The sequence below is a fragment of the Dioscorea cayenensis genome, chromosome 11 (assembly GCF_009730915.1).
Source record: "Dioscorea cayenensis subsp. rotundata cultivar TDr96_F1 chromosome 11, TDr96_F1_v2_PseudoChromosome.rev07_lg8_w22 25.fasta, whole genome shotgun sequence".
Lineage (NCBI taxonomy): Eukaryota > Viridiplantae > Streptophyta > Magnoliopsida > Dioscoreales > Dioscoreaceae > Dioscorea > Dioscorea cayenensis.
In genome coordinates, this window is record NC_052481.1 from 3,342,557 (window position 1) to 3,367,535 (window position 24,979).

General features: G+C 34.8%; 3 protein-coding genes across 4 annotated transcripts; 2 read left to right on the plus strand and 1 right to left on the minus strand.

Annotated features, from left to right (window-relative positions):
- Window positions 1-5,595: 5,595 nt before the first annotated feature.
- Window positions 5,596-6,655, plus strand: LOC120272539 (E3 ubiquitin-protein ligase ATL4-like). The gene has a single exon (XM_039279380.1). It carries the CDS (start codon window positions 5,648-5,650, stop codon window positions 6,461-6,463), a length of 816 nt encoding a protein of 271 aa, XP_039135314.1. The 5' UTR covers window positions 5,596-5,647; the 3' UTR covers window positions 6,464-6,655.
- Window positions 6,656-10,994: 4,339 nt separating this feature from the next.
- On the plus strand, window positions 10,995-12,935 carry LOC120271936 (pentatricopeptide repeat-containing protein At3g12770-like). Its single transcript, XM_039278620.1, has one exon. It carries the CDS (start codon window positions 11,062-11,064, stop codon window positions 12,772-12,774), a length of 1,713 nt encoding a protein of 570 aa, XP_039134554.1. The 5' UTR covers window positions 10,995-11,061; the 3' UTR covers window positions 12,775-12,935.
- Window positions 12,936-13,475: 540 nt separating this feature from the next.
- LOC120271996 (regulator of nonsense transcripts 1 homolog) lies at window positions 13,476-23,659 on the minus strand. 2 transcript variants are annotated; one of them, XM_039278695.1, is made up of 29 exons: window positions 23,059-23,659; window positions 21,690-21,941; window positions 21,438-21,608; window positions 21,297-21,347; window positions 21,077-21,169; window positions 20,807-20,902; window positions 20,606-20,656; window positions 20,399-20,517; window positions 19,878-19,986; window positions 19,402-19,524; window positions 19,244-19,315; window positions 19,016-19,087; window positions 18,861-18,927; window positions 18,284-18,426; window positions 18,128-18,199; window positions 17,926-18,054; window positions 17,355-17,510; window positions 17,136-17,249; window positions 16,934-17,032; window positions 16,772-16,849; window positions 16,255-16,389; window positions 16,065-16,139; window positions 15,602-15,719; window positions 15,097-15,470; window positions 14,954-15,016; window positions 14,809-14,880; window positions 14,576-14,707; window positions 14,368-14,487; window positions 13,476-14,279 (listed from the first exon to the last, which is right to left on the minus strand). In XM_039278695.1, the coding sequence occupies exons 1-29, from the start codon at window positions 23,536-23,538 to the stop codon at window positions 14,175-14,177; spliced, it is 3,741 nt and encodes a 1,246-aa protein (XP_039134629.1). In that variant the 5' UTR covers window positions 23,539-23,659; the 3' UTR covers window positions 13,476-14,174. The 2 variants fall into 2 exon arrangements, with proteins under 2 accessions (XP_039134629.1, XP_039134628.1); XM_039278694.1 differs by having other exon boundaries at window positions 15,097-15,473.
- Window positions 23,660-24,979: the final 1,320 nt, after the last annotated feature.

Genomic DNA, 24,979 nt, shown 5'->3' on the forward strand with positions numbered 1-24,979 from the left:
AATGCTTTTGCCTTGTGTTGGATATTTTTAGTCACATGCGCTCATAATGCTTTATTTATTTATTTATTTATTTATTTCATCTATTATTATTATTATTATTATTATTATTGCAGCTGCAACAACCACACACTTAACTTTGTGAAAAGTGCATCAAAATTATGTACGTCAGGGATCCATTATCATTATGTAGCAACCCGTAGAAAATTTGAACCTGGGAGCAAATAAATGTGCCACCACTATGCAAGTGAAATTATACCACTTAGCTATAAAGCTCGTGCTCCCCAATACTTTTAACTTATTTAAAAGCATCATATTTTTATATGTTAGTCATTATATATATATATGCCTATATATATTTAGTTTGACATATTTAAGTTGCAAAAGAACCGGGTGACTTGCGTATAATTGAAATTATACATATACACACATATAAAGAGAGCTATTTTCTTCACCTCTTATTTTATTTTTATAAACACATAAGTGACAAGTCGGCTACTTTTTATAGTATTACCTGGACCCAGTGACACACGGTATATATATCGATGACAAAAATAATATGTGTACGGACAGCGGCGTACTGAGCAATCTGAAACGACTAGCACTGGCGACCGTATGTCAGAACTCACGGCCAGCCCTTTCACATCTGCGACCTGATGTGTCACTATCGAGCATGCTCACTGGTCGCCTTCTCTTTTATTTAATACCTCTTTGATTTTCGCTGGCATTATTTTCTAGTATAGCCACCAAACACAAAGTTTACAAAATAATTTTTGCCTATCCCAAACACATGCTCAATTGCAGCAAAAGTCCACAATATCATTACCACATATGTTAAACTTATAAACCATTCGTATTGCAAACTAAAGATAGATAAGGTGCATTAAATGCGCACAGATTTCAAACTGGCGAATTCCAAACACGGGTTCACCCAATTAGGTCCCATAATATTATTTTGCGAAATTATCAGTCTTTCTAAATTTATAATTATCTTCTCCTGATAAGATAATTTGATAATTTTATATGAGTTATTAGATAAAAAAATAAATGGTTTATAAAAAAAGAATTCTTTAGAAATATGAAAATTTTGAAGGATTTTTTTTTTTTTTATATGGAATGAGAAGAATTTTTTGATATGAGAGATCTGTTGAAGGTTCTCTCTATTATTTAAAAGATTTGATAATTTAAAATAAAATATTTTAATAATTAATTAGGAACTTTTAATATTAAGAATTTTTAATATCTATTTTAATTAAATTAAAATTTTAGTAAATTTCATATAAAATTTTCTTCATTCCAAACCATTTTAAACAATTTTATTTTAACCCTGCCATTTGACCCTCAGACATAATTATATCATTTTAATTTTAATTTATCTTAATAACTCATGTTATTATGAAGAAATTCTTTTATACATCACCAACAACTATTTGGGATAAACAGCTATTAGCATTTTTTTTATATACACAATATATATATATACATCACCAACAACTATTTGGATTATGGGTATTAAGTTAGTTGCATAAAGTGGTGGTCTCACTAAGAAGGCAAGTTTAAAATTTAACTTCTGCAGGTTGAAAATATATGGGGCGTTTGGTATCTGGATTGAGAGGGGATTGATAATGGATTGATGGTTCAATATGTGTCATGCCCATGTTTGGGTACACCACTATAGTAATGGGATTCTGGGAATGGGTTTAAAGGGGCCATGGAAAATGCATTTTCATGCCCCCTAAAATTGGGGGTAATGAGGGGGGATGGGAAGGAATGAAGTATAAATTACATATTTACCCTTTAATTATAAATTTCATTAATTTAACTAATTATTTATAATAATTAACATGAATGAAATAATTTAAATATTTAATTATTATAATTAAAAATAATAATAATAATAAAAGTAAATAATAATTAATATAAATTAATTTAAATTAAATATGGGAAGATTACCTATTCCTTGCAGTTGAAAAGACAAAATTAACCCCAATATTAATAAATAATGATTGTTAGTGTTTGGATGCCTAACATAAAAAATAATAATTAAAATATTATTATTATTAAAATAATAATTAAAATGAAATGATAATAAATAATAGTTAGAACAATAATCTAGCTCAAATAATAATTAAATAAATAATTTTATTTATTATTAAAATAAAAATTTAAATTAAAATATTTAATTATAATATAAATATAATAATACTAAAAATATTTTATAATTAAAAAATAATTATCATTTAATCTAATATATAATATTATTTAATTCATCAAAATATAAAAGTCATTTTTATTATTGTATTTTATTTTTAGTTTTCATTTCTATTTTTTTCCCATTTCCACTCATTTTCATTTCTCCTCCAATTCTTTCGATTTCATTCCTTGCAATCAAATACCCCCTAAATATTATAAAACTTAAATCTTTCTCTATATCTGTCTCCAAGACATGGTTTATCCACGCGAAGACAACCAGATTTGTACAGGGATAATAATTGTTAAATCTATTTGAGATAATCCTTTTGGATCTCAGATTGATATATATATATATATATATATATATATTTATATAAATGGATTTGTTGGACCTACCCTCTAGACCCAAATCCAACATGGCCGTACTTAATTTATAGGTGAACAAACTATCTTATATAGCTGTGGTTGGACCTAAATCTCTTCACATCCCAACCTTCTCTTGGCTCTATTCTCAAATTGGCAAAGGAGCTTCAACATTATTAGTTGAATATATAGGCTCTATTCTCAAATTGGCAAAGGAGCTTCAACATTATTAGTTGAATATATATATATATATATATATATTATATAATAAGCTATTCAGATGATTATTACAAATAGGAAGCAATCTATTACCAGATCCAATAATCTCCAATCTGGTTCATCAAAATGCAGACGCAGACACACATTTAATTTTTCTTATATATATATATATATATATATAACTTCTGAAAACCCCAAATTTCAAACATACCCTTACAAAGTTTCTATTTTCATATGCATGAAAGTTGAATTTTTTTTCCTATCCAATTAATTAAACATTATTATATCCATCTCTAAATATTTAACATTTAAGGTGTAGCTACATATATAAATCAAAGGGTAAAGACGTCTTTTTCATAAAAATTCAATAAATTGACACATTAACCAACTGTAAAGCATCCTTGGTATACATTAAAACAAAAAACAAAACAAAAAAAAAACTTGGTACTGTGTAATTTTAGATTTCAACAGGGGCATATATATGTAAGGAATCCAGTTATGCAAGTGTCCTTGTTTGCACAGCAAACGTTTTCTATGTGGCATTACTGATTTTTTAACAGGAACAAACATAACATAACATAAATGTCTATTCATTTGGATAAAGACACAAAGCCATAAATTTCTCATGAACTGGCTAATAATAGGAATTTGTATGACTATATATATATATAAAGAAAGACTACTAATTACTGAATCTCTCTTGTACTATCTTCTTAAAATGATATAGGCTACTATAATTCCTGATGAAATACTACTGAAATTGACAAAACGAATATAAGATTAGAGGCAAAGATTCAATGAGTCAAAGTATGACTGATGGACTGGCTGGTGATAGAAATTTGTATGACTATATATACATATTAAAAGACTGTATATTAATTACTTTATTTCTCTTATACTTTTTTAAATGTTATGTAATGTTCATAGGAGTTTGGTATAGGTTACTATATAGTATTTTTTATGATATACTATTAAAATTGACTAAAAGATTAGAGGCAATGATGTAACCTAAGTCAAAGAATGACCATCTGTCAATTTCTTTAGACCATCACCCACTGCACGTTACTTTATTATTATTATTATTATTATTTTAATTCATAGTAATTTCTAAGTTTGTTAATTCATTAAAATCCACTTATGATATATATAGAGACCTAAATAACAAAAATGAAATGGCATTAAATTAGCTGCATGAATATAAGGTTATCCCCTAACAAAATCACCATCTGAGGTACCAAAGCTACAATATATCTTGTTTCCTTGTACTATATATATTAACTCGCTGAATAACTTTAATATTAAAAATGCATTGTTGTGAATAGAGAAATATATTATTATATCTAGCAAATGTAAAGCTGGGCGTTGAGGCGTTGATGGGTTAAAATCATCTCACAGAACTGCTGTGCATCTGATTTCAGCCTCATCCAAACACAAAATTCTAATTTGAAAAATTTCATATAATATCATGTCATGGTTTGTATATGTCTCATAGAAATGGTAATGAATTGTACACCTTCTGTTTTATTTTTATAACAAAATGGATGAGTCACTAGTTATATTATTCACCGTATGTGAGGAAGGATTCGACCTTTCAACCTAAGACTTTATATGTCTTACCGTTAGATTATACCAATATTAGCATTTACAAATTTCTCAGTATTTTAATTACTTCAAACTAAATTAATATTAAACTATAAATATCAATAATTACTATTATACACCGACCAAACAATTTTATTTTTGTTTTTCATTCATCAAAAAGGGTAGAAAAAAATAAAAACATTTTTCGTAGTTTTAAAAAAATAAATCTATAAACTAACATTCTCTTGGTCTATTGGCACCAAATCTCCTGTGTAAAGTGTCTATGTCTTGCCAAAAAGATGAATTCGAACCTGAATTCACATAGGGTGAGAACACAGGTGTGCAATTTATTAATTTTATGTTTGTGCACGCTCTTGACATGAAGCTTGTCCATATTTTGTGTGTGTGTGTATATATATATAGGGCCGGTATTCTAGGAACGTTGGTACATAAATTTATCTACAAACATCCCTTTCTCAATTATTGGATTTGAATCCAACAGTTATCATTCATTTTTGTAAACAATAATTTTTAACTAGTATTGTGAATAGTATTATATAGGATGAACAATATTCTTATAAACCATTGTATAGTAAAAAAAAAGTAAGGTAAACAGTATTTTCATCTAAACCATCCGATCTTCATCGTAAGAGTAATAAAATAAATCCCACCCATCCAATTTTATTTAGAGACACTCTACTCTTCTACTCCACATGATGAACTGTGTTATATATATATATATATATATAGAATCAATAACACAAACTTTAAAGTCCATTATGGTGGTTTTTAAAGAATTATGATTTTTCCTATTACAGATGAAAGATATTATTTAAAAAAAAAAATTAACCTTAATCCATGCGGACCATGCCTTATTCTACCACCACAAACCCTACCTACCGCCAAGTGCCAAACCTCCATTCAAAGTTGAAAACCAAACCAAGTGTCCTATTCATCAAAATTGCTCAACATTCTAGGTCCAAATATATCCTATATATCCCATCAACAATTCCAACCCAACCTGAACTAAAAGCCTCCCACCTTTCCTACTATTAATATTTCCCTTCCCAAAAAGATTCTCCAGCAGTTTGTCTTACATACTAAAACCCTCACTACCACCTTCACTCTCATCTAGTACATACTTTAATGCAGAAACCCCACCACAATGCGTGCAATATAAGCGACAAAAACAAGCATAAAAAAAATATACTCTATATATATTTCTAAATGTCATGCCTTCAACCTAGAAACAAGCGCTGTGATAAACAGATTCATAAGTAACCAACCAAAAACAATGCTTACCTCTCAAGATCCTGCTTCCTCTTCCTCTCCGATCACTCCTCCGCCGTCTGCCGGCGCCGGATCCTACAACCCGAGTCTCCTCATCATCGCCGCCATCCTCATCTTCGTCATCGCCGCCTCCGCCTTCATCCACCTTCTCCTCCGCCTCTTCTCCCGCTTCCCCTCTCCACCCATCCCAAACCCTAACCCTAACCCTAACCCTAACCCTAATTCTCAATCCAGCTCCGGTTTCATCTCAACAACCGATCACGATGCGAAGGCTTTGATTGCATCCCTCCCGATCTCCACCGCCGCCGCCGCACGTCTCTCCGGCGACTGCGCGGTGTGCCTCTCCCACCTCCGTCCTCAGGATCGGCTCCGCATCCTCCCCACCTGCCGCCACGCCTTCCACCTCTCCTGCATCGACGCCTGGCTCCGATCCTCCCCTTCCTGCCCTCTCTGCCGTTCTCCGATCACCACCTCCGGCCTCGAGATCCCAACTCCACCAATCCCTTCTCCACTCCCCAGATCCTTCTCGATCGGATCCGAAGAAGAGGACATTGAATCCGTGGCCGCGAGAGTGAGACGAGACCTCGAGAATGCCGTGAAGGAGGAGACGCCGCCACCGCTAGAATCCACCGGAGGGAGGGGAGGATGGCTCAAGGACTACGTCGATCGTCTCGCCTCATCGGCATCTTCATCTTTCTCCTCGATGCGGCGGGGGAGTCACCGGAGCGGTGCCGGTGGTGAGCGCGAGGGTTTGGATCTCGAACTCGAAGACGGAAGCATCTACACTGCTACGCTATACCGATGGCTTGCAGGGTTATAATCGTAATTAACTTGAAATCTCGAGGGTGGTTTCATAAGTGGTCCCCACTGGAAAAGCGCGCGCCCTTTCGAAGCTTCTTCTGGATAAACGTATAATGAAAAATCCCCCACTAATTTCGCTGAAATTACGGGCGCGGGCCATTCCACGAAGTTGCTACTGTCACGCTCCTTTTACGTTACTTCCACGTTTTTTTTTTTTCGTTTGCTTGTGTTTGTGTTTGGTTTTCTCGCTGATTGTTGTGAGGCGTGGTTTGCGGGAGCAGGAGGGTGGAAATATCAAAGTCGGTACACGTTTTAACGGTCTCCATGGGATGGTGAACATCCTTTTAAAATAAAGAAATTTTTTTAAAAAAAAAAATTAGATGGAGATGTTAAAAAAAAAAAATGGATAAGGACAAAGACAAGCCTTTATTATTATATTGCTGTAGCTAAATTGCATTTTAATTGATTTCTATTTGTTATTAGTCCTTAATTGGATTTTTTTTTTGGTATGCTTAATTATGTATACGTATGCGGTTTGCAAAATTCGGTTGAATTATTTAGGATTGGATATATGAATTTTTCCGTTTTAAGTTACTCTATTTATCACAGCAAAAATATTAGGTAAAATAAGTTTAAATATATTATTTCTTAAAGTTTCTGTTAAACGCTTTTGAAGTTTACCTCTTTTTTATTATAGGCATCGCCATTTAAAACACTTTTGTCTTTTTTATGGGGCACCTATTGATTATTTAAGGAAATATCCATAGTATCTTAAATGATCCTCTCTTAATTTGTTAGTAATAATTGTCATTCTTAATTTATTTTGAACAAATATATTTTTTAATCGGTCATTAGAACTTAACATCTATCTCAACATTCTCATTTCAATCATTTATTTCTTTTAAATATGTTTATTTTAATTTTTATTTATTAAAAATAATTTGCTATAAGAAATGATTGAAATGTCATTGTTCTCGTCTCCCTTAGATTGCCTATTAATTTATCTAACAATTGAATATATTGATCTAATCTTAGGCCATGAGATCATCTTTGGTTGACAAACCTTGTGGAGAAACTCTTTTGTCTTGGCATATAGCTTTAAGCAAGCTATTTAATTTCTTGTTTTAATTAATAAACATGCACCATATCAATATATAACTATACATTTATTGATTTATAAAAACATAGTGCAACATGCTTACTTATTCATTAGGCTATTTTAGTATTTTATGTTCCAAAAGAAAGAATTTTTTAAAAAAAAAATAATTTATAGTCAATCCTCTTGATCTATATTTTTTTGATTGGTTATTTATTTGATTTTTATTCATTTTCTATTATATTACTTCATTCTATAAATTCATCCTAGGACAAGATATATATTCTATCTTCATGTGACTTTAATATTTTTTTTATTTCATGTTATCTTTTTATATATTTGGGAGGAAGATCAAGATTATAAGTAATTTAAATTATTCTTTTAACAGAATTCGCTGTTAATCATTCAGTATCAAGCCATTATAATTAGCTAACTCTCAACTTCTCCACCAAATTAACTCTTCTCATGAGTGCCAAATTAAACAAATATCACAACATGTAATAATTAATTAATTAATCAATAGTTTCTTCATGATGATCTCATTGATTAGTGTTGATAAATAAAGTGATAAGGAGTTAGTAGACATAATTAATTATTAAAAGAGGTCCCATGTTTGAATTCCAAAAGAGCTGCAACATTAGCTACACCATTGCATATATATATATATATATATATATATGATGGCAAAGAACATGGTTTGTAGGTTGGGTTAGTTATCAAACTCTAATGAAACTGTTAACCTAACAAAGCCTCAGCAGTTGGAATCCTGTACTTTGATTTCAGTAATTAAGGAGCCTCTTCATTCATGCCATGAATGCATGCCTTGTTGGTCACTTGCTTTTATCAATCCTTTGACTTCTCTATTTCATATTATGTTCGCTAGTTTTACTCTCATTTGCAGTAAAAGATCTTAATTAATTTAATAGTGCTATTTAGGTTAGTGTGAAAATAATTCGATCAGCAATATATTTACTTTGTTTCTTGGTAAAATCACTATACATTGTTAAATATTAAGAACAACCAAGATAAAATTAGTACATATTTGGGTGAATACACCCTTAAGCTTCAAGGTTTTGTACATAATTTTCTTTTAAGATCTTCTAAAGTGTGATTAAATATATAATTCCATTGTTGTTGGACAGTAAGAAAAATTGGGATCATATAAAATAATAAAGTTACCAACATAGGTTGCTCAATGTGATAGATGTTTTGAGTGTTTAAATACTCGGTTTTGAATTTGAACTTTGTATATATATACAAAATATTTACCGTGAGGGATATACCCTTTCATAGAACTTTAAGTGTCTCACGCAATAAAGTCTAAGAAACCAATCATAGGTCAAAGATTTTTACACTAATAATAATAATAATAATAATAATAATAATAATAATAATAATAATAATAAAGGACATACTGGTGATCAATCTTGACGTTTCTGGTTTGTTATATAATTTTAAAAAATAAATGAAATATATTTATGAAAATAAAATACTTACACAAAAGCATTCGCGCAACTAAAAAAAAAGCACTACAAAGAAAAGACATGATTGTTTTAGTTAAAAAAAATGTCAGCACATCACCTATTCGAAATTTTGGTCTGTCACCACACTTTTTTGCTCTTTAGTTTTAATTATTATTAATTTTTAGATACACAGAGACAAGTCAGGAATAAAATTTGAACCGTCAAAAGAAGAATGGAGTAGCCAACTATCTTTTGCAAAGATTACTAATTTACTTTTTTTAATCAGTGAAAAACAGGGTAATTGTATAATATATATATATATATATATAATTATGTGTTTATCTCCCAACGATCCTGCCCATTAGAACAAGTGAGATATTGTGGACAATAATAATAATAATAATAATAATAATAATAATAATAATAATAATAATAATAATAAAGTTCATAAACAAAGGATATATTGGTGAATCAATATTGAAGCTTATGGCTTGTTATATAATTTAAAAATAAATAAATAATTTATATATATTAAAATAAAATACATACACAAAATATTATGAAAAATAGAAAAACAAAAAATTATTATAAATAAAAGATATGATTTTTTTTTAATAAAAAAAAGGCAAATCAAAGATTGGAATTTTTGACTCTTTATTATATTTTTTATTTACCCCAGCCCCAAAAAGCTTTAGGGGTATCATGCTTCAAAGAACTTACAACCAGGCCTCTTGTAATTCTCTCATAAGGCCTAAGTGAGTTATAAAGTAATGGAATTTGAAGTTACGCCCAATTTAGGAGTAAGTCTAAATACATTAGGTGAAGTAATTGTAGTTATATCAACATTTAAAAATCTTTCCGGCAAAATAAGAGTTTTTTTACAGTAAAATAATTAAAATTGCAAGTAACGTCAAATTCCAAAAAAACAAATACGGCTTAAATAAAAAATTATAAAAATTTAAATATGTGGTTTAACTATATTATTTCTAAAAAAAAGTCATATCTTTCTTTATAGTTCTTTTATGTTTTTTGTTTTTCATTTTCTTGAATACTATTGTATATGTATTTTATTTTAATAAATATTTTTAATTTTTTAAAAGACAGATGTGAATAAGTCATGGGAAATCTTCAAAATTTGCTCTTTTTTTTTTAATGCAAAAAAGAGCAACAAGTTAAAAAAGAACAAAAACCAAATTTAAAACTTCAAATTCATCTCAGTATAAAAGTTTTTAAGCCAATGTTGACGGTCTAGACCCTGCGAATAAAAAAGTAGAGCTGGGAAGTCGATATACCCTAGCTTTTTCTTATGTGTTGGACATCTTCAACATTTAAGTTGGGGGAAAATAAGATAACCATCGATTCCATCCTTATGCAAGAGTTCTTGACTAAAAATATTATTTTAAAGTATCATGTGGTTTGCTTTTTCTCAATTTGATATGAGTGGTTTGATTGTTAATACTTTAGTATTTTATGATTTTAACCGTTTACAAAAAGATATCAAAACACTTAACCATGTTAATCCTTGTTGACATGGTATTAAAAAAATACACAAATTTACTTTTTGTCTTTAAATCCATATTAAAAAACTATACTTAATAAAGACAAAATAGATAAATTCATGTAATTTTCAATAGTATTAAATATTTTTGTATCTTTTTGAAAATAGTTAAAACTATAGATACTAAAATATTAATAAGCCAACAACCATCTCTTATGTAGGGCATTCGTTTCGGGAAACCCGGGATCGAATCCCACTTCACGCGCAAAATGAGTGCACGGTGAGCAATGCTCCCACATGCACTGATTTATCTTTAGATAGAGGTATTTGATGGGGGCGTTTGTAGTCTATTTGTAAAAAAAAAAAAATTAATAATCAAATCATAAAATATTTTTCTCTATTTTTTATTACTGAATAGCCGGAAGACTCTTCAATAAATATATATATATATATACACACACATAAACTTTTCCTTATTTTTTGGTTTTTTTTTTTTAATTATTTCTCAAAGTGTGTGACTAAATGCGCAATTCCATTGCTATTATTTCTTGAGAAAATGCATGGCAGCACTGACATCAACCCCTCGCCATCTCCGAACACTCGCACTGAACCACCTCTCGACCAATGAAACCACCATCATCCACCACATCTCCTCCACACTCGACGCCTGCTCGCAACCTCACCATCTCCTCCAAGCCCAAGCCCTCCTCCTCTCCTCCGGCCTCCTCTCCTCCCACTCCCTCGCCGCCAAGTTCATCCTCTCCGCCTCCTCCATTGGCCACCTCCACCATGCCCACAACCTGTTCGACCAAATTCCCCAACCAAACGTCTTCCTCTACAACACCCTCATCAAGTCCCACTCCCATCACGGATCCTTCTCCACCATCCTCCATTTATATGCCCAGATGCTCTGGCGAGGCATCACCCCGGATGGCTTCACTTTTCCGGCTGTCCTCAAGGCTTGCGGCGCTCTTCGTGATGTTCGAACCGGTCTTTCTATTCACTGTCATCTGCTACGTCTTGGCTTCGAGTCTGATGTTTTCATTCTCAATGGTCTCATCGCAATGTACGCTAAATCCGGCGCCATTGCCGTTGCGTGCAAGCTGTTCGACCATTTGCCTGAGAGAAATGTTGTTTCTTGGACTTCAGTCATTTCAGGGTGCGCTCAGAATGGGCTACCTCTGCATGCGCTGAGATTGTTCAGAGACATGCGTTGCTCTTCGGATGTGAAGCCGGATTTTGTATCACTTGTTAGTGTTCTGAAAGCATACACTGATGTTGAAGACTTGGTGCATGGGAGCTCAGTTCATGGGTTGGTGATCAAGGGTGGGTTTGAGGATGAGCCAGACTTGTTGATCACTCTCACTGCAATGTATGCAAAGTGTGGGTGTGTGCTTGTGGCTAAGTCTCTGTTTGATTGTGTCCTTGAACCAGATGTGATTCTTTGGAATGCTATGATTTCTGGGTATGTGAAGAATGGTTGTTGTCATGAAGCTGTGGGGCTTTTCAGGAGCATGATTGCAAGCAATGTGAAGCCGGATTCAATAACGATACGATCGGCAATTTCGGCTTGTGCTCAAGTTGGATCTTTAGATTTTGGGAAGTGGATGGGGGAGTACACTGCAAAGAGTGAGTACAGTAAAGATGTGTTTGTGAACACTGCTCTCATCGATATGTATTCGAAGTGCGGGAGTTTAGCTCGAGCGCATCAAGCGTTTGATCGCATTCCTTGCAAGGATGTGGTTGTTTGGAGTGCACTAATAATTGGATACGGATGGCACGGCCGTGCGCACGAAGCTATTGAAGTCTTTACCAGAATGAGAGATGCAGGTGTTCGACCAAATGATGTTACATTCATTGGGCTGCTTTCAGCGTGTAATCATGCCGGTTTGGTCGCTGAAGGTTTGAAGTATTTCTACCTAATGAGAGAGTTCGGCATTGAAGCGAGGCATCAGCATTACGCATGTGTTGTCGATCTTGTTGCCAGAGCAGGGGGTGTCGAGGAGGCATATGAGTTAATAAAGAGCATGCCTATGGAGCCTGCGGTGACAGTGTGGGGGGCATTGTTGAATGCTTGTAATATATACGGTAATGTTGAACTCGGGGAGATTGTTGCGGATCGTATTTTTGCAGTAGATCCTAAGAATGCAGGACATTATGTGCAGCTTTCGAATATATATGCATCGGCAGGGATGTGGAGTAATGCTGCTAAAGTGCGAGTGATAATGAAGGAGAAAGGTGTGACTAAAGATGTTGCTTGTAGTTTGATTTAAGAGGGTTTGTTTGTTTGGAGGTAAAGTTGGATTGTTATGTAATGTAAATCTAGTTATAGGCTTATACGGGAAAACTCACATTTTTTTTCGAAGTGATGTTTAATTGTAACTTGAGTTGCAGTTGAGAGTTAAACTACTCATGCAATTCGGCTTTAGATAGACCGCACCTTCACAGGCAATTTTTAAAATTTTTTTTATAGAAACTATTGTAGCTCTTCTCAAACAGAACACAAAACAGAAAAAAAGATGCTTTTTATTCAGCTTCATAAAAAAGGCCTTCAAGTTAAAATTCAGGCTGTAAGAGCTGCTAAACTAAACCAAGATTAGCTGTATTTAAGAAAAATAACAAAACAAATTAACCTAAACCAATTAAAAATAATATCCAACTTTAACAATATTTTAATAAAATTTATTTTTATATAAAAGAGCAGCAACCGTCATTTTAAAGACTCCTAACAGTGGTATAAAATTTTTGTGAGACTCAATAAATCTATACATTTTTGTTTTTTTAAAAAAAAACCAACAAAATATACCTTGTTGGGTTGATTTGAAAGTAAAGGCCAATGCCAAAGCTCCCCTAAAGCCTAGAGAGGATTGTTTAACTAAGCTCGGTTACTAGACAGAGTCTGAACCGTTTAGTTAAAGCCAATTAAATTCCAGAGTGAAAACACAAAGCAAAGAAAGAATTTCAAATCCCAATCTCAAACTGAAAACCAAAATCAATACCATAAATGAACTAATCCGTTTTGTCAGGCTAGGTCAACAAATCATGGATGAGCTTAACCCACTATAAAAACACCCAGCGCATAAACACATAATAAACCATTCAAAACATTGTTGAGGGAGTTCAACTATGAGCTGCATAACATCAAAAACCATAAACATCAGTGTGTAAGAGCCCTGCCATTTTTAAAGACTGATGATGTACACAAAGGTATAACTGCAGCTGTTGTGTAGATATGTCGAACAGAGAGCGAGGACAAACCCACTATTGCATTTCCTTGTATATGTGCAGAAAAACCGATTGATATTGAGCAAGGCCACAATCACAATAACATTTTTGTTGTATGCAATCTCGATACTCCCTTATGGCACTTGATTACTTTCGATAAAATCATAGGAAAAACCTATATGATAATCGGAGGGGTTGGGCAAATCCTTTCCTCAGCTCCAGCTATGCCAACTGTGCAGCATGCAGTTCGGTGAGTCGCCATTCTTCCTTGGCCTCTGTAACCACCAATCCTGTCCTTATAGTAAATTTAGGAGGCATCCAATAGAGGGAACCAACTCGAACCTGCTGACTCCTCTCTGCAAGGTTTGCACAAAGGCACGCACATGGCACAACCGCGATGCTAAATCCAAAGATTATAACCCATCAAAATGGAAGCTTGCAATGGAGTTTATCCATTGTAGTGAATTTTCTGGTTCTGCTGCTGCGGAGGCTGTGAATTTGGGGTGTTGTATTGGGTGAACGGCTGTGAGTGCAGAGGGGGGTTCATCAAGCCCTGAATAATCAGCTCTTGAAAAGTTATTTCTAGCATTGTTTTAGAGGAAATTTTGCACAAACAAATCAAGAGTTCATTGGATGAGTACCTGTGATTGCAGTGGACTGCGGCCAGCCACACCAAAATGGCTCTGAGAAGATTCACCTTGTGATGGATCATTGTATCCTGCTTGTGTGAATAAACCTTGTGATCCATGAGCCATGTAATCCTAGCAGAAATGGAACTTTCAGTCAAGATTAATTTGTTTGGTTAGCAGATTTATCAAGTAAGTGGAACTTTCACACAAGCTCAAGCACCTGAGATATGAAGTCATTTCCAGAGCCCAAATGCGAATACCCCGGTTGAGAATTTTGATTCAAATAACTTGCAGGGAACCCCCCTTGTGGTCCCTGGGTGGCATACTCAACACCATACCCACTTTGTGAAGCCTAAAGAACAAACTAGTTTTGTGGTCAACTGAACATGTAAAAATGCTTTGCATTCAAGTAAAGTTATGCCTGGAAATGAAAGAAAAGAGTTAAATCTGCACCTGGGTAGAGAAATCTGCGACATTATATGCAACATGTGATCCCTGGCTTTTGAAGTCGTCACCCAGAAAGTCCTGGCATAATAATAGATTTGGTATTATGAAACTAACAGTAGAGAGAAGCAAATAAAAATAGTGTAATTAATACCTGTGACATGCCACCCATAGAAAATCCTTCATGAAATGTTTGGCTTAGACCTTGAACTGGAACCTAGAGCACCATGCAAAAGCCACAGAATTAATGTTACATTGGATATATGCAGGACAAAAATGGGATTTCAAAGATGCTACCTGAGTCATCAATCCAGATTGAGATAAAGGAGCCCCAACAGATGGCTGAGTGTTTGGGTTATCCAGAGGAAAACTGAAAGAACCCATGCCACCCAGACCTTGTTGGGAAGCTTGCTGATGATGTACAAGGTGACCCCCAATGGGGCCCCCAGCATTACCCCGACCAGCTCCAAAACCCCTATTACCTGGTTGGGGAACCTGCGGAACAGCTCCAATTGGGCCATGAACAGCCCCTCGGGTTGGAATTGCATATGGTTGTGAATGTGGAGCGCCAAGAAAAGGGGGAAGAGGGATCCTAGGGAGGGGATATCCGGCAGGATGCACGCCTGGCTTAGGAGTACCATTTGGCGGGCCGAAGGGCATATAGGAGTGGCCTGCTATTGGGAAAAAGAAATATCACTCAAATCATTAAAACACTTCACAGTCATAGCTATACAAATTGATCAAAAATCAAATATTATATCCACAAATTCAAGGATATATCTCTGCATGTGAACAATTTTACCTTTAGCACGACCACCTCGTTTGTCAACATTTGAGCTAGTGGAGCCAATGGGCCCAAAGCTATCAGCAGGACCAGCACCAGGGGCACCACCAAAGTAGAGTCTGCGGTCATTATAAATCTGTTTGACAGGCACAGACCAACATTAAAAAGAAAGCCCTCTAATCACATCAACAAATCACTTTTTACTAGATAAGAATGGATAAAAGTGGGCTAACAATCCCTCCCTCTTAAATATTGGGTTGGTAGGAAATTTTTATTTGAGCTGACAAAAGTTTGATCTAATTCATACTAATAATTTAAAAAAAATTCTTATAAATATATTTATAAATAATTAAATCTCCCTAAGATGTCATAAAATGCTTGTATGCAAAAATGGTCAAAATAGTTTCCAGTAATTGTCTGATACTAGAATAACAATAGAAGAGGCCAAAAAATCAACATCCAAGATGACACAGGACTTAACCTTCTTTGGCTTCTGAAATTGCACCATACTCTGCTTCAAGTTATTCAGAGGCCCCTCTACCAGGCACTCGTGTTCCTGAATGGCAAAATACCACCTATCAGCATAAGAATTCTTACTACTGCAAAGTACTCAGAATGCCACAAATTCTGACAAACTCAAAACAAGAGACTTTACAATATTTAATGCAAACCTTATAATGTGTCAATAAGCTATTCCATAATGGCTGTTTGCTCAAAACCTTTGGATTCCCCAAGATGACAATTCCATAACGAGCTCGAGTTAGTGCCACATTAAGCCTACGTGGATCATTAAGAAACCCAATACCCTGAAGAGGTCAGCAGAAGGAAATACATCAGTTTAGAAAACCAGAAGGTCAACAAGCACAATAAAACAACAGCAACAACAAATAATGTTATAAACACAAACAGCTAATGAAAGTCAATGGAAGGCTTCAGTAAAGTAAAGAGAGAGGAGCAGCAGTTAACCAGGATGAATGCCCTCAGCCTCCTCTGTAATCTATTAAATAACTGTGATTTGCTAACTCTCCGATAACAACAACAACAACAGATCTATATACATACCCAATACATACACACCTAAGCACACGACACATATGTATATACATGTATCACACTTCAAATCTAGTTTATCAGTAAAAAAAATTTCATGCAAAAGAGAAAAAGATCATTTACAGGCACAATCCCCACCTGGTGTTCATTGCTTCGCACACAAGATAAAATAATGAAATCTTTCTCCCTTCCCTGGAAAGAATCAACACTTGCAACCTAGAAATAAAGAAAAAATTCCCATGAGGATCATAACATGTAATGTGATGGATGAATTAATTTCTGCCAGGGTAAAGCAACAACCTCAATTTCTTTATAAAGCTGTTGCCTGAGCGCTCCATTTCTAGACATATAATTAACAATGTATGCCCGTTGTCCTTCATATGGTGTTATTACTCCAATCTATACAATTTCAAAGCAAAACATTTAAAGAAAAAACAAAGGATGGTACAAAAACAAAAAAGGTTTAGTTCACAATGCAACACAAAAGGGGGAAAAAATATACCTGGCTAGGAATCACACCACTCCTCAAAAATGTTGTTACAATTTTCTCAACATTCGCAGCCTCAGTTCTATTAAGATATGAGGTTCCGCTTGCACTAATCTCCTCTTGTCCCATCTAGATAAGAAATCACCCCCAAAATTACCCCAATATATAAAGTAATAAAAAATTTTGGGCTCATGCAGCAAGAAGATAAAAGATGAAAACATCCATCAAAGCTACCTGAACATAAAAGAACATTGGCCGGTTAGGAACAGGCCAAGGAAAATCAATCCCTGTGGATTGTCTCTCATTTATCGTCACCCCATTCTGTAAAGTGCCCTCGTAGAAGCTGTTTGAAGGAAACTCAGAAAGAGAAGGATGCATTCGATATTGGACCTGCAATTTCAAGTGTGTTAAGAAATTAGGGGTTGATTGTCTTGACATTCACAAAAAGAAGAAACAAAACTAGTTGAAGGACATCACAAAAAAACAAAGAAAAAAAAATTGTATAGCCCAAGCATATGTTTCTGAAAATACCTCATTAGCAGGCAGAAACAAATCACACGACGAAATCACAGGAAATGGATCATTAAATAGTTCTATTATATAATTTGAAAGCAACAGAAATAATCATCAGAGAAGCTATCAAATATCTGGAGTTCAGTAAAACTTTGCAAAAATCAAATATCAATTAGAATTAAAATGACTTATTTAACTTCCATTTTCTTGCTAGCATAAGTGAACCATTTGCTTTCAGACATACCAGTCCCCCAAAGTTAAAACAATAAAACAATAGAATATAAATGCAAACCTGCAATCTAAATGGCTTCAGCCCAAGTAGCACAAGGCGCTCAAACAGAGACTGTGCCAATCCAGCACGAGCTGCTTTTTTGCACATTATGACTGGACCAAGCTGGCAATGATCGCCAACCAGAACAACCTAGAATAGAAGAAACACCTGATGAGTATCTGGGGAAAAACATATATTAAAATATAGTTCTATCACCAGCTACCTGTTTGACCCCGAGCACTAATGGAATAAGACATTCAGGCTCTGTTGCTTGAGTAGACTCATCAATAAGAACCTGGAACACAAAAAAAATGAAATAAAGTAATTTCACCTAGTAATAAAAAGCTTTAGGAATTTCAAGATATGAAAGTTTACATACCTGTCGGAACCGGAAGTTAGCTAATCGAGGATCTCCAGCACCAACACAGGTGCAACAAATGACATCAGCACTTTGTAATATCTCTCTTTCAGTAGCTCGTTTCAAAGCCTTAAACTTTTTCTCATCACTGCTTGATAGTTCCCCTGATAATTTATAGACTAATTTCAATGCCCATTGTTTATTGATGTCAAAAACAATAAGATATAATTGGATGGATAAGTATGTTAAAAAAGTTAGTTTTCTGAAGTTGCAGTTTTACAAATGAGTAAGGAATCAGAAAAATTAACTGAACTGCTATAGATAAGTCAATAACGAATACAATAAAACAGTATATAATAATTAACTTTCATAGAGGAACTTCTCAGGAGTGGATCATAGCCCACAAACAATTGTATAACATTACAGTACATCCAAGATAAATAACAAGATGTGACTGCAGGCTTCATATCAGCGTGTAGGTAGTAAAGCATGACTGTCTCAAGATTGTTATGCCTATATTTGCATGCTTGCAGAAATGAAAATGGTGACCAACCAGATTTTCACAATAAGTACATGTTCAAAAAAATTGACAAGCTACCTTGTTCATCTTTCAGTTGTTGAAGCTTATGAAGTTCACTCTTTTCAGATGTGTCAAGATGTCGAACCTGCAAGTGAGTCATATAATACAAATTAGATATATAACTCATACTACTTAAAATCCTGGAAGCAAATAGAATAGGAAATGGAAGACACCTGATAGTGAAGCGTTAGATGCTCAACAGGTGAACTCACAGCCTCTCTTGATTTAGCACACAGCCTAACAACCTGAAAAGAGCACAATGAAAGGGTAAGTCAGAATCATAAAGCTTCAATTTTTTTTCCAGATACGATATTTTGTTACTAGAATGGTGACAAACTCATGACTTTGCAGACAACTTAATATATCATCAAAGAAAACAAAAATCAGGACAAATATTTTACCTTCAATCCAGTTGTGTTTATCTTCTCCGCTAATTGGTCAACTGCAACGTTACTTGGAGCACAAACCAGGACCTGCAATTGCACAAAATGCCAAATTACAATGGAATCATGAATAACGTACAGGATGCCACAATATGATTTAAAAGAAAATTATGTACCTGCCCCTGGCCTTGCTTGGCCATGTGGTATACAATGGATGCAGATGTGACAGTTTTCCCTGTACCAGGTGGACCCTGGATTAAACTAATTGGCTTCTGAAGGACACTCTTCACAGCAAAAACCTACCCATAAAGCAACAAATATCTTATACAGTGAACTCTCATACAATGTTAAAACCATGTAAAATATGTAAAATGAACGATTTTACAATGAAAAAAGCAATAATATTCAATACTATCAAACTGGAGTATGCCAATCAAAGTCTATATTATCTTTGAGTAACAATAAGCCACAAATAAGACAAGGCATTACAGACAAGTATGGCAGGGAAAACATTAATCAATTTGCTGCACAAGCAAAAGAGAATCCTCCATAAGAAACAAGAAGAACCACTGAGAACCAAAAATAGCTCCGCTTCAAGATGTTGAGCATGTCATTACTAATTACAACCTGAAATTAATAGGACAAATCATACCTGGGAAGCGTTTAATTCGGGAAGGCCAGGGGCACCAAAACGCCGTGGGAGTGTATTACGGACTACTTGAAGTTCAACTTCATGCCCTAATAAGTGATGGTATATATACCTGTAAGAAAGAAAATCAACATTACATAAGCAATCTAGCAATTATAAATAACTAATATCTCCAATGGAACCTGAAATTCAGTTATGAGTATAGAACAGTTGGAAAGTATTATAATAAACACAGAAATTAGAGAACTACGGAAGAATAAAAGGGCCAGCAAGTATAAAGGTTATTAATATAATCCCAGGGTACCAATTGAAATGTACAACACTAGGGGTGTTGTTCTACAAAACTGGCTAAACAATTCAATGATCTGAGAAGCAAGCTGAGAATACAATCTCTCAATTACTTGGTACAAAAAACACTATATACGTGGAACTACAACTAGAAATAATTACAACATAATGAACTCAGAATCCTGCAAGTCATAAACAACAAAATGTATTAGCATCGCAAGTAGCTCACAGCTTACCCACTGACACTGGTTTCATCCACAGCAAAGGTTTTCATTGCCCCTTGCATCCGATCAAAACTAGTACTCTTCCACACAAAATCTACGCTAAAGCCATGGTTCACATCAACAGGGACACCCTGAAAAAGTAAAAAAAAAAAATTAGCATAATCTGAGAATCAAACATGTTTCTGCTAGTGCCAAAAAATCCACAAGTTTCAATGCAACCTGACTTGCGCGAAGTTCAAGAGCAACCTCCTCTTGTGCAGTTAATTTGATCTGAAGGCAGACGTAAGAGATAATGTTAAAAGATATCAAAACATTCACAATGAAGATACTTGCAGAAGGAACATTTTGGATTCATTGAATTTGAAAAAATATGGGTTGCACTCGAGACCATTATAAGGTAATATGTAAAACAAAGCATACCACATGGCCCACAGATTGCCATGCAGGATGGGCACCATCTCCTGAGTATCGCAGCCTGAGCTCATCCCCCGGAACAAGCCTTAGTTCATTATCTTCCTACAAAGTCACATATTTTCTGACATAAATCAGGAATGTTTTACAGAAAACGTTTTATGGAGATACAAATAAGCACAACCATTTAACCAACAAAAAAACAGAAGAAGATGAAGAGAAAAAAAGCAACATTCACTAGAAAGGAAGAAACAACACATGCCCCTTCAACTCTACAACCTTGGGAAAGACGAAGTAAGCAACACGCTTCTTGTTAAGGCCAATATCCCAACGAATTGTCACATTGTCTTTACTCTGTGACTCTTTCATCATCTATAAAAAGAACATGATAAACATTACCCCAAAGAATGATTAAAACTCAAATTTTTCTTGTGCAAATGCAAGAAGGTCAAGTAAATACTTTGTATAGTCATCAACAACAAAAAACTGAAATACAAACCTTATCATAATCAGCTTCAAGTTTAATAAGTGGTGCAAATACATTTTGATACTGTAAACAGAAAACCTCAGTAAGAATCGTGTCAAGAAACTAAACAACAGACCACTAACCTGATTTCCAAAGTAGAGTAATATACAGAACCTGATATGCATCTTCATACTTTAGGGCCACAGGCTGGGGTTCATCATCAACTCCAGGCTTCTCAAGATCTTCTAGAGAAGCATCCGGGCTTGTTTTCCAAAGCTCTTCCAACTTATTAATTTGTTGAGCACTGATTTGGCGTGCCCTCAGCTGTTCCTGTTCAGAAGGAATCTGGGGGCGAATGCAACCTTTTAGGATAGAAGGAAAAGCCAGGTAAAGTGAATAGATACATATTAAATTGAAAAGGCAAACCTTAACAAGCCACTGGAGAAAACATCTATCATCGATTAGAGGGCACCACTGACTGAGATCCCAATTCATGTCTTTCAATGCATTCACATTCAAACAAGGCTCCCTGCACAAAAGAACAACCACGCTCTCTGTTTTTGCAGATATAAACCCAAGCAGGAACACATTCCGGCAACCACAGTTATAACACTCAAGAATTGTTTCTCCTAAAGGACTGTCTTTGTGGAGGCAAACTTCCTTGTGTTTAGCTCGAACCTAGATAAAATAAAGAAATGGCAACATTATTATTTATTACTCTAATAGCATAATTTAATGTTCAATACAATAGCAGATAAGCCAAGAAACAGATCTTGCTGCAGGTAGAAACCATAAAAAAGTTTGGTTCAGATCCATAATAAAGTGAACCTGCTGACTTAGATTGAAGTAAATGGAAGTCGGAAGCTTAAATATGACACATGGAAGTCGAACTCAAACTATAGGCTATTAGGCTTTCAGAATACTCAACCAGAAGGACCAACTAAGCAGACAAACATTAAAAATTTGGAATCAAATGAGATTCTAAATGATGACCTTCTAGATAAATTTCTAGGAACTTGGCTAGCCATTACAGAACACAAAACTAATGACAGTGAAAAGGCCTGTTTTATCTATCAGCTTTTCAGGATCGGATGATTCAAAAGCTTAATGAAAAATAAACACAAGGGTTTGTATGAGACAGCTCGTGAAGATGGTAATTGAAAAAAAAGAGTATATAATGAAATACTACGGTTTTCATCAAGGTGCTATGTTTATGCCAAACAGTGATTATGATTCTTATACCAACCCAGTTTTCAGCACTCAATTTCATACTCACTCGATCAGAGTGAATACTAGTGATGCATGCTATGTCAGATTCACATATGATAACAAAAAGTAAAAAACAACGAAGTATTAGAACTGAACAAAAAAGAGAAAACCATAATAATCATGCATATTCAACAGTAGGTGATTTGATTAGTGATATACAAGTTATTCAAATTTATGCAAAAGACGATAATCAAACCCAGGGCACCAAAAATGAGCATCATTATGTCCTCCCAACTAACCCTAACATCTTGTCTCAAAACTCCAAACAAATGCTAGTTAATCCACCACAACACCTAAAAATAATCAGGAACCTTTAAATACCAATCCCTTCAAATTTGTCCCGAATTTCACACTTTCATTGCAAAATCCTCTCACCTTAGATTCATGGACACGAGAAAATCAAACCCATACATTGTTGTACCCCTATCTATATCCAATAACACAATGATCAATGACAAACAGATCCAAAATCCAGAAAGGCAAAAAAAGAAAAGGCAATGTGGAGGTAGGGTTTCAAGGGGAATACCAGATGATTGACGATATGCGATCCAGAAGTGTTCCCACGGGAGTTACAGAACCACTTGCGGCAAGAAGGCATGTTGCAGCGCACAACGCATGCAGGATTCTGAACCCCACAATAGCGGCACGCGTGCTCCGTGAACCCGACCTTCCCAAACTCCTCATCACCCACCGTCTCCTCAAAATTGAGACCGCTAATCCCCGTAGCAAGGGCATCAACGGCCACAGATCGATCGCCGCCCCGTCCCTTACCCGCAGACGACGAGGATGCGGCCGCCGATGCGGCAGAGGGGGAGGGGAGGGGGGACGAGTCCTGGGGAGGTAGATCGGAGGAAGAAGAACGGATCGGCTGGGAAAGCTCCTGGAACTCGTGGTAATCGAAGTCGTCGCCCTGTGTGCTGAACTCCAGGAAGGTGTAGGCGTCACCGGCGGTGTCAGGCTGCGACGCCGTCTCGTAGAGGTTGTTGGCCACCGACTGCGCGGCCATGGAGGGGAAGGATTAGGGTTTTCTAGGGCTAGGGTTTTGGGGAAGGTGAAGAGATGAGGGTTTCGGAGGAGACGAAGAGGGGGAAGAAGCGATGGGGGAGATTCAAGACTCGGGAAAATAAGAGATCAAATTTATATAAAAAGGGCTTTGCTGGTTAACAGCGGTTAATAAAAAAGGGGCCAAGGGTTCCATCTTCTTTATGGGAATCGGGGAAACGCGTTTTTAGAAGGGGTGGACGTGTTAGAGAAACGGGATGGGACCGTGATGGGAAACGTGATGGTAACTAGGAAGTTGTTTTTGGTTTGAGTTTGTTGTGGAAAAGATTTTTTTTTTTTTTTGAAGTTTTTGAATTAAAATTGTATATTTATATTTTACTGTTTGGTTTGAGTTAATGTTAATATTGGATTTGAGTTTGTTGGTTAAGTTTGTTTGGAGGATAAATTTTTTAATTGGGGTTGAATGTTTAACAAATGTTAGTTAAAAATAAATATTTTACTAATGAGGTTTGTGTAGCTTAAGCAAATATTTTAAAAAAAAACTTCTAGTTGGGAGTTGGGAGAGATCTACTCTCTTGTAAAGTTACTAGTATTTGAGAAACTAATGAGTCAATGAGTAAGTATAAATAAATGAATATTTGGAAATAATCATTATTTGTTGAATATTTATGGTTTTTTCTACCATGATAATGACCTAATGGTAAAATATTTGATTCTCATATGAAATATCAGAGTTTTGACCGGCTCCTAATGAGTGATTGAGACTTTGGGAAGGAAACATAGTGTGTATGGTAAGGCATTTCAACCTCTTTAATTGCAAGTCTAACCAAAAATTTTACCCTCTTTACTTGATTTTTTTAGAAAATAAAATAAATAAAAATCAATTTGTAGTTTTATAAAATATATAAATTAGTTTTAAAATACAAGGGTATATAAATAAATAAAAAATATTTTATAATGACATATAAGAGATATAGTTTTTAATTAAGACATCTTTAAAAAAAACCCCCACATTTTACTTGTGTGCAAGTAATTTTCTATGAAACTATACAATGTATGGGTCCTTTTATATTGCCTAATCTTTAAAACATTGCTTAAGGTTTTTGAGTGATCGTGGGTTTATGACTTCTATGAGAGGTAAGCTCCTAATATTAATTATTGCCTGCGAAGGAGTACACTGCATGGGAAAGAGTGGACCAAGTCAATATCTCTGTACTTGGGGTGTTCAGTGTAGTGTGGCTGAATTAAAGCAGCTAATATAAAATAGTATCTATGTTAAGGTGAGAACCTAATGAGGATACGTTGGGTGGAGAGTTATGGCCAATGAAAAGCCTGGAAGAGTTGATTGTAATTTTTTGATGTTTACTTTTTGATATATTAATGAGATAGAGCTAGAAGCTCATTGGTTGCTGCTTTTACTTTTGAATAGTCCACCTTTTCCTCTC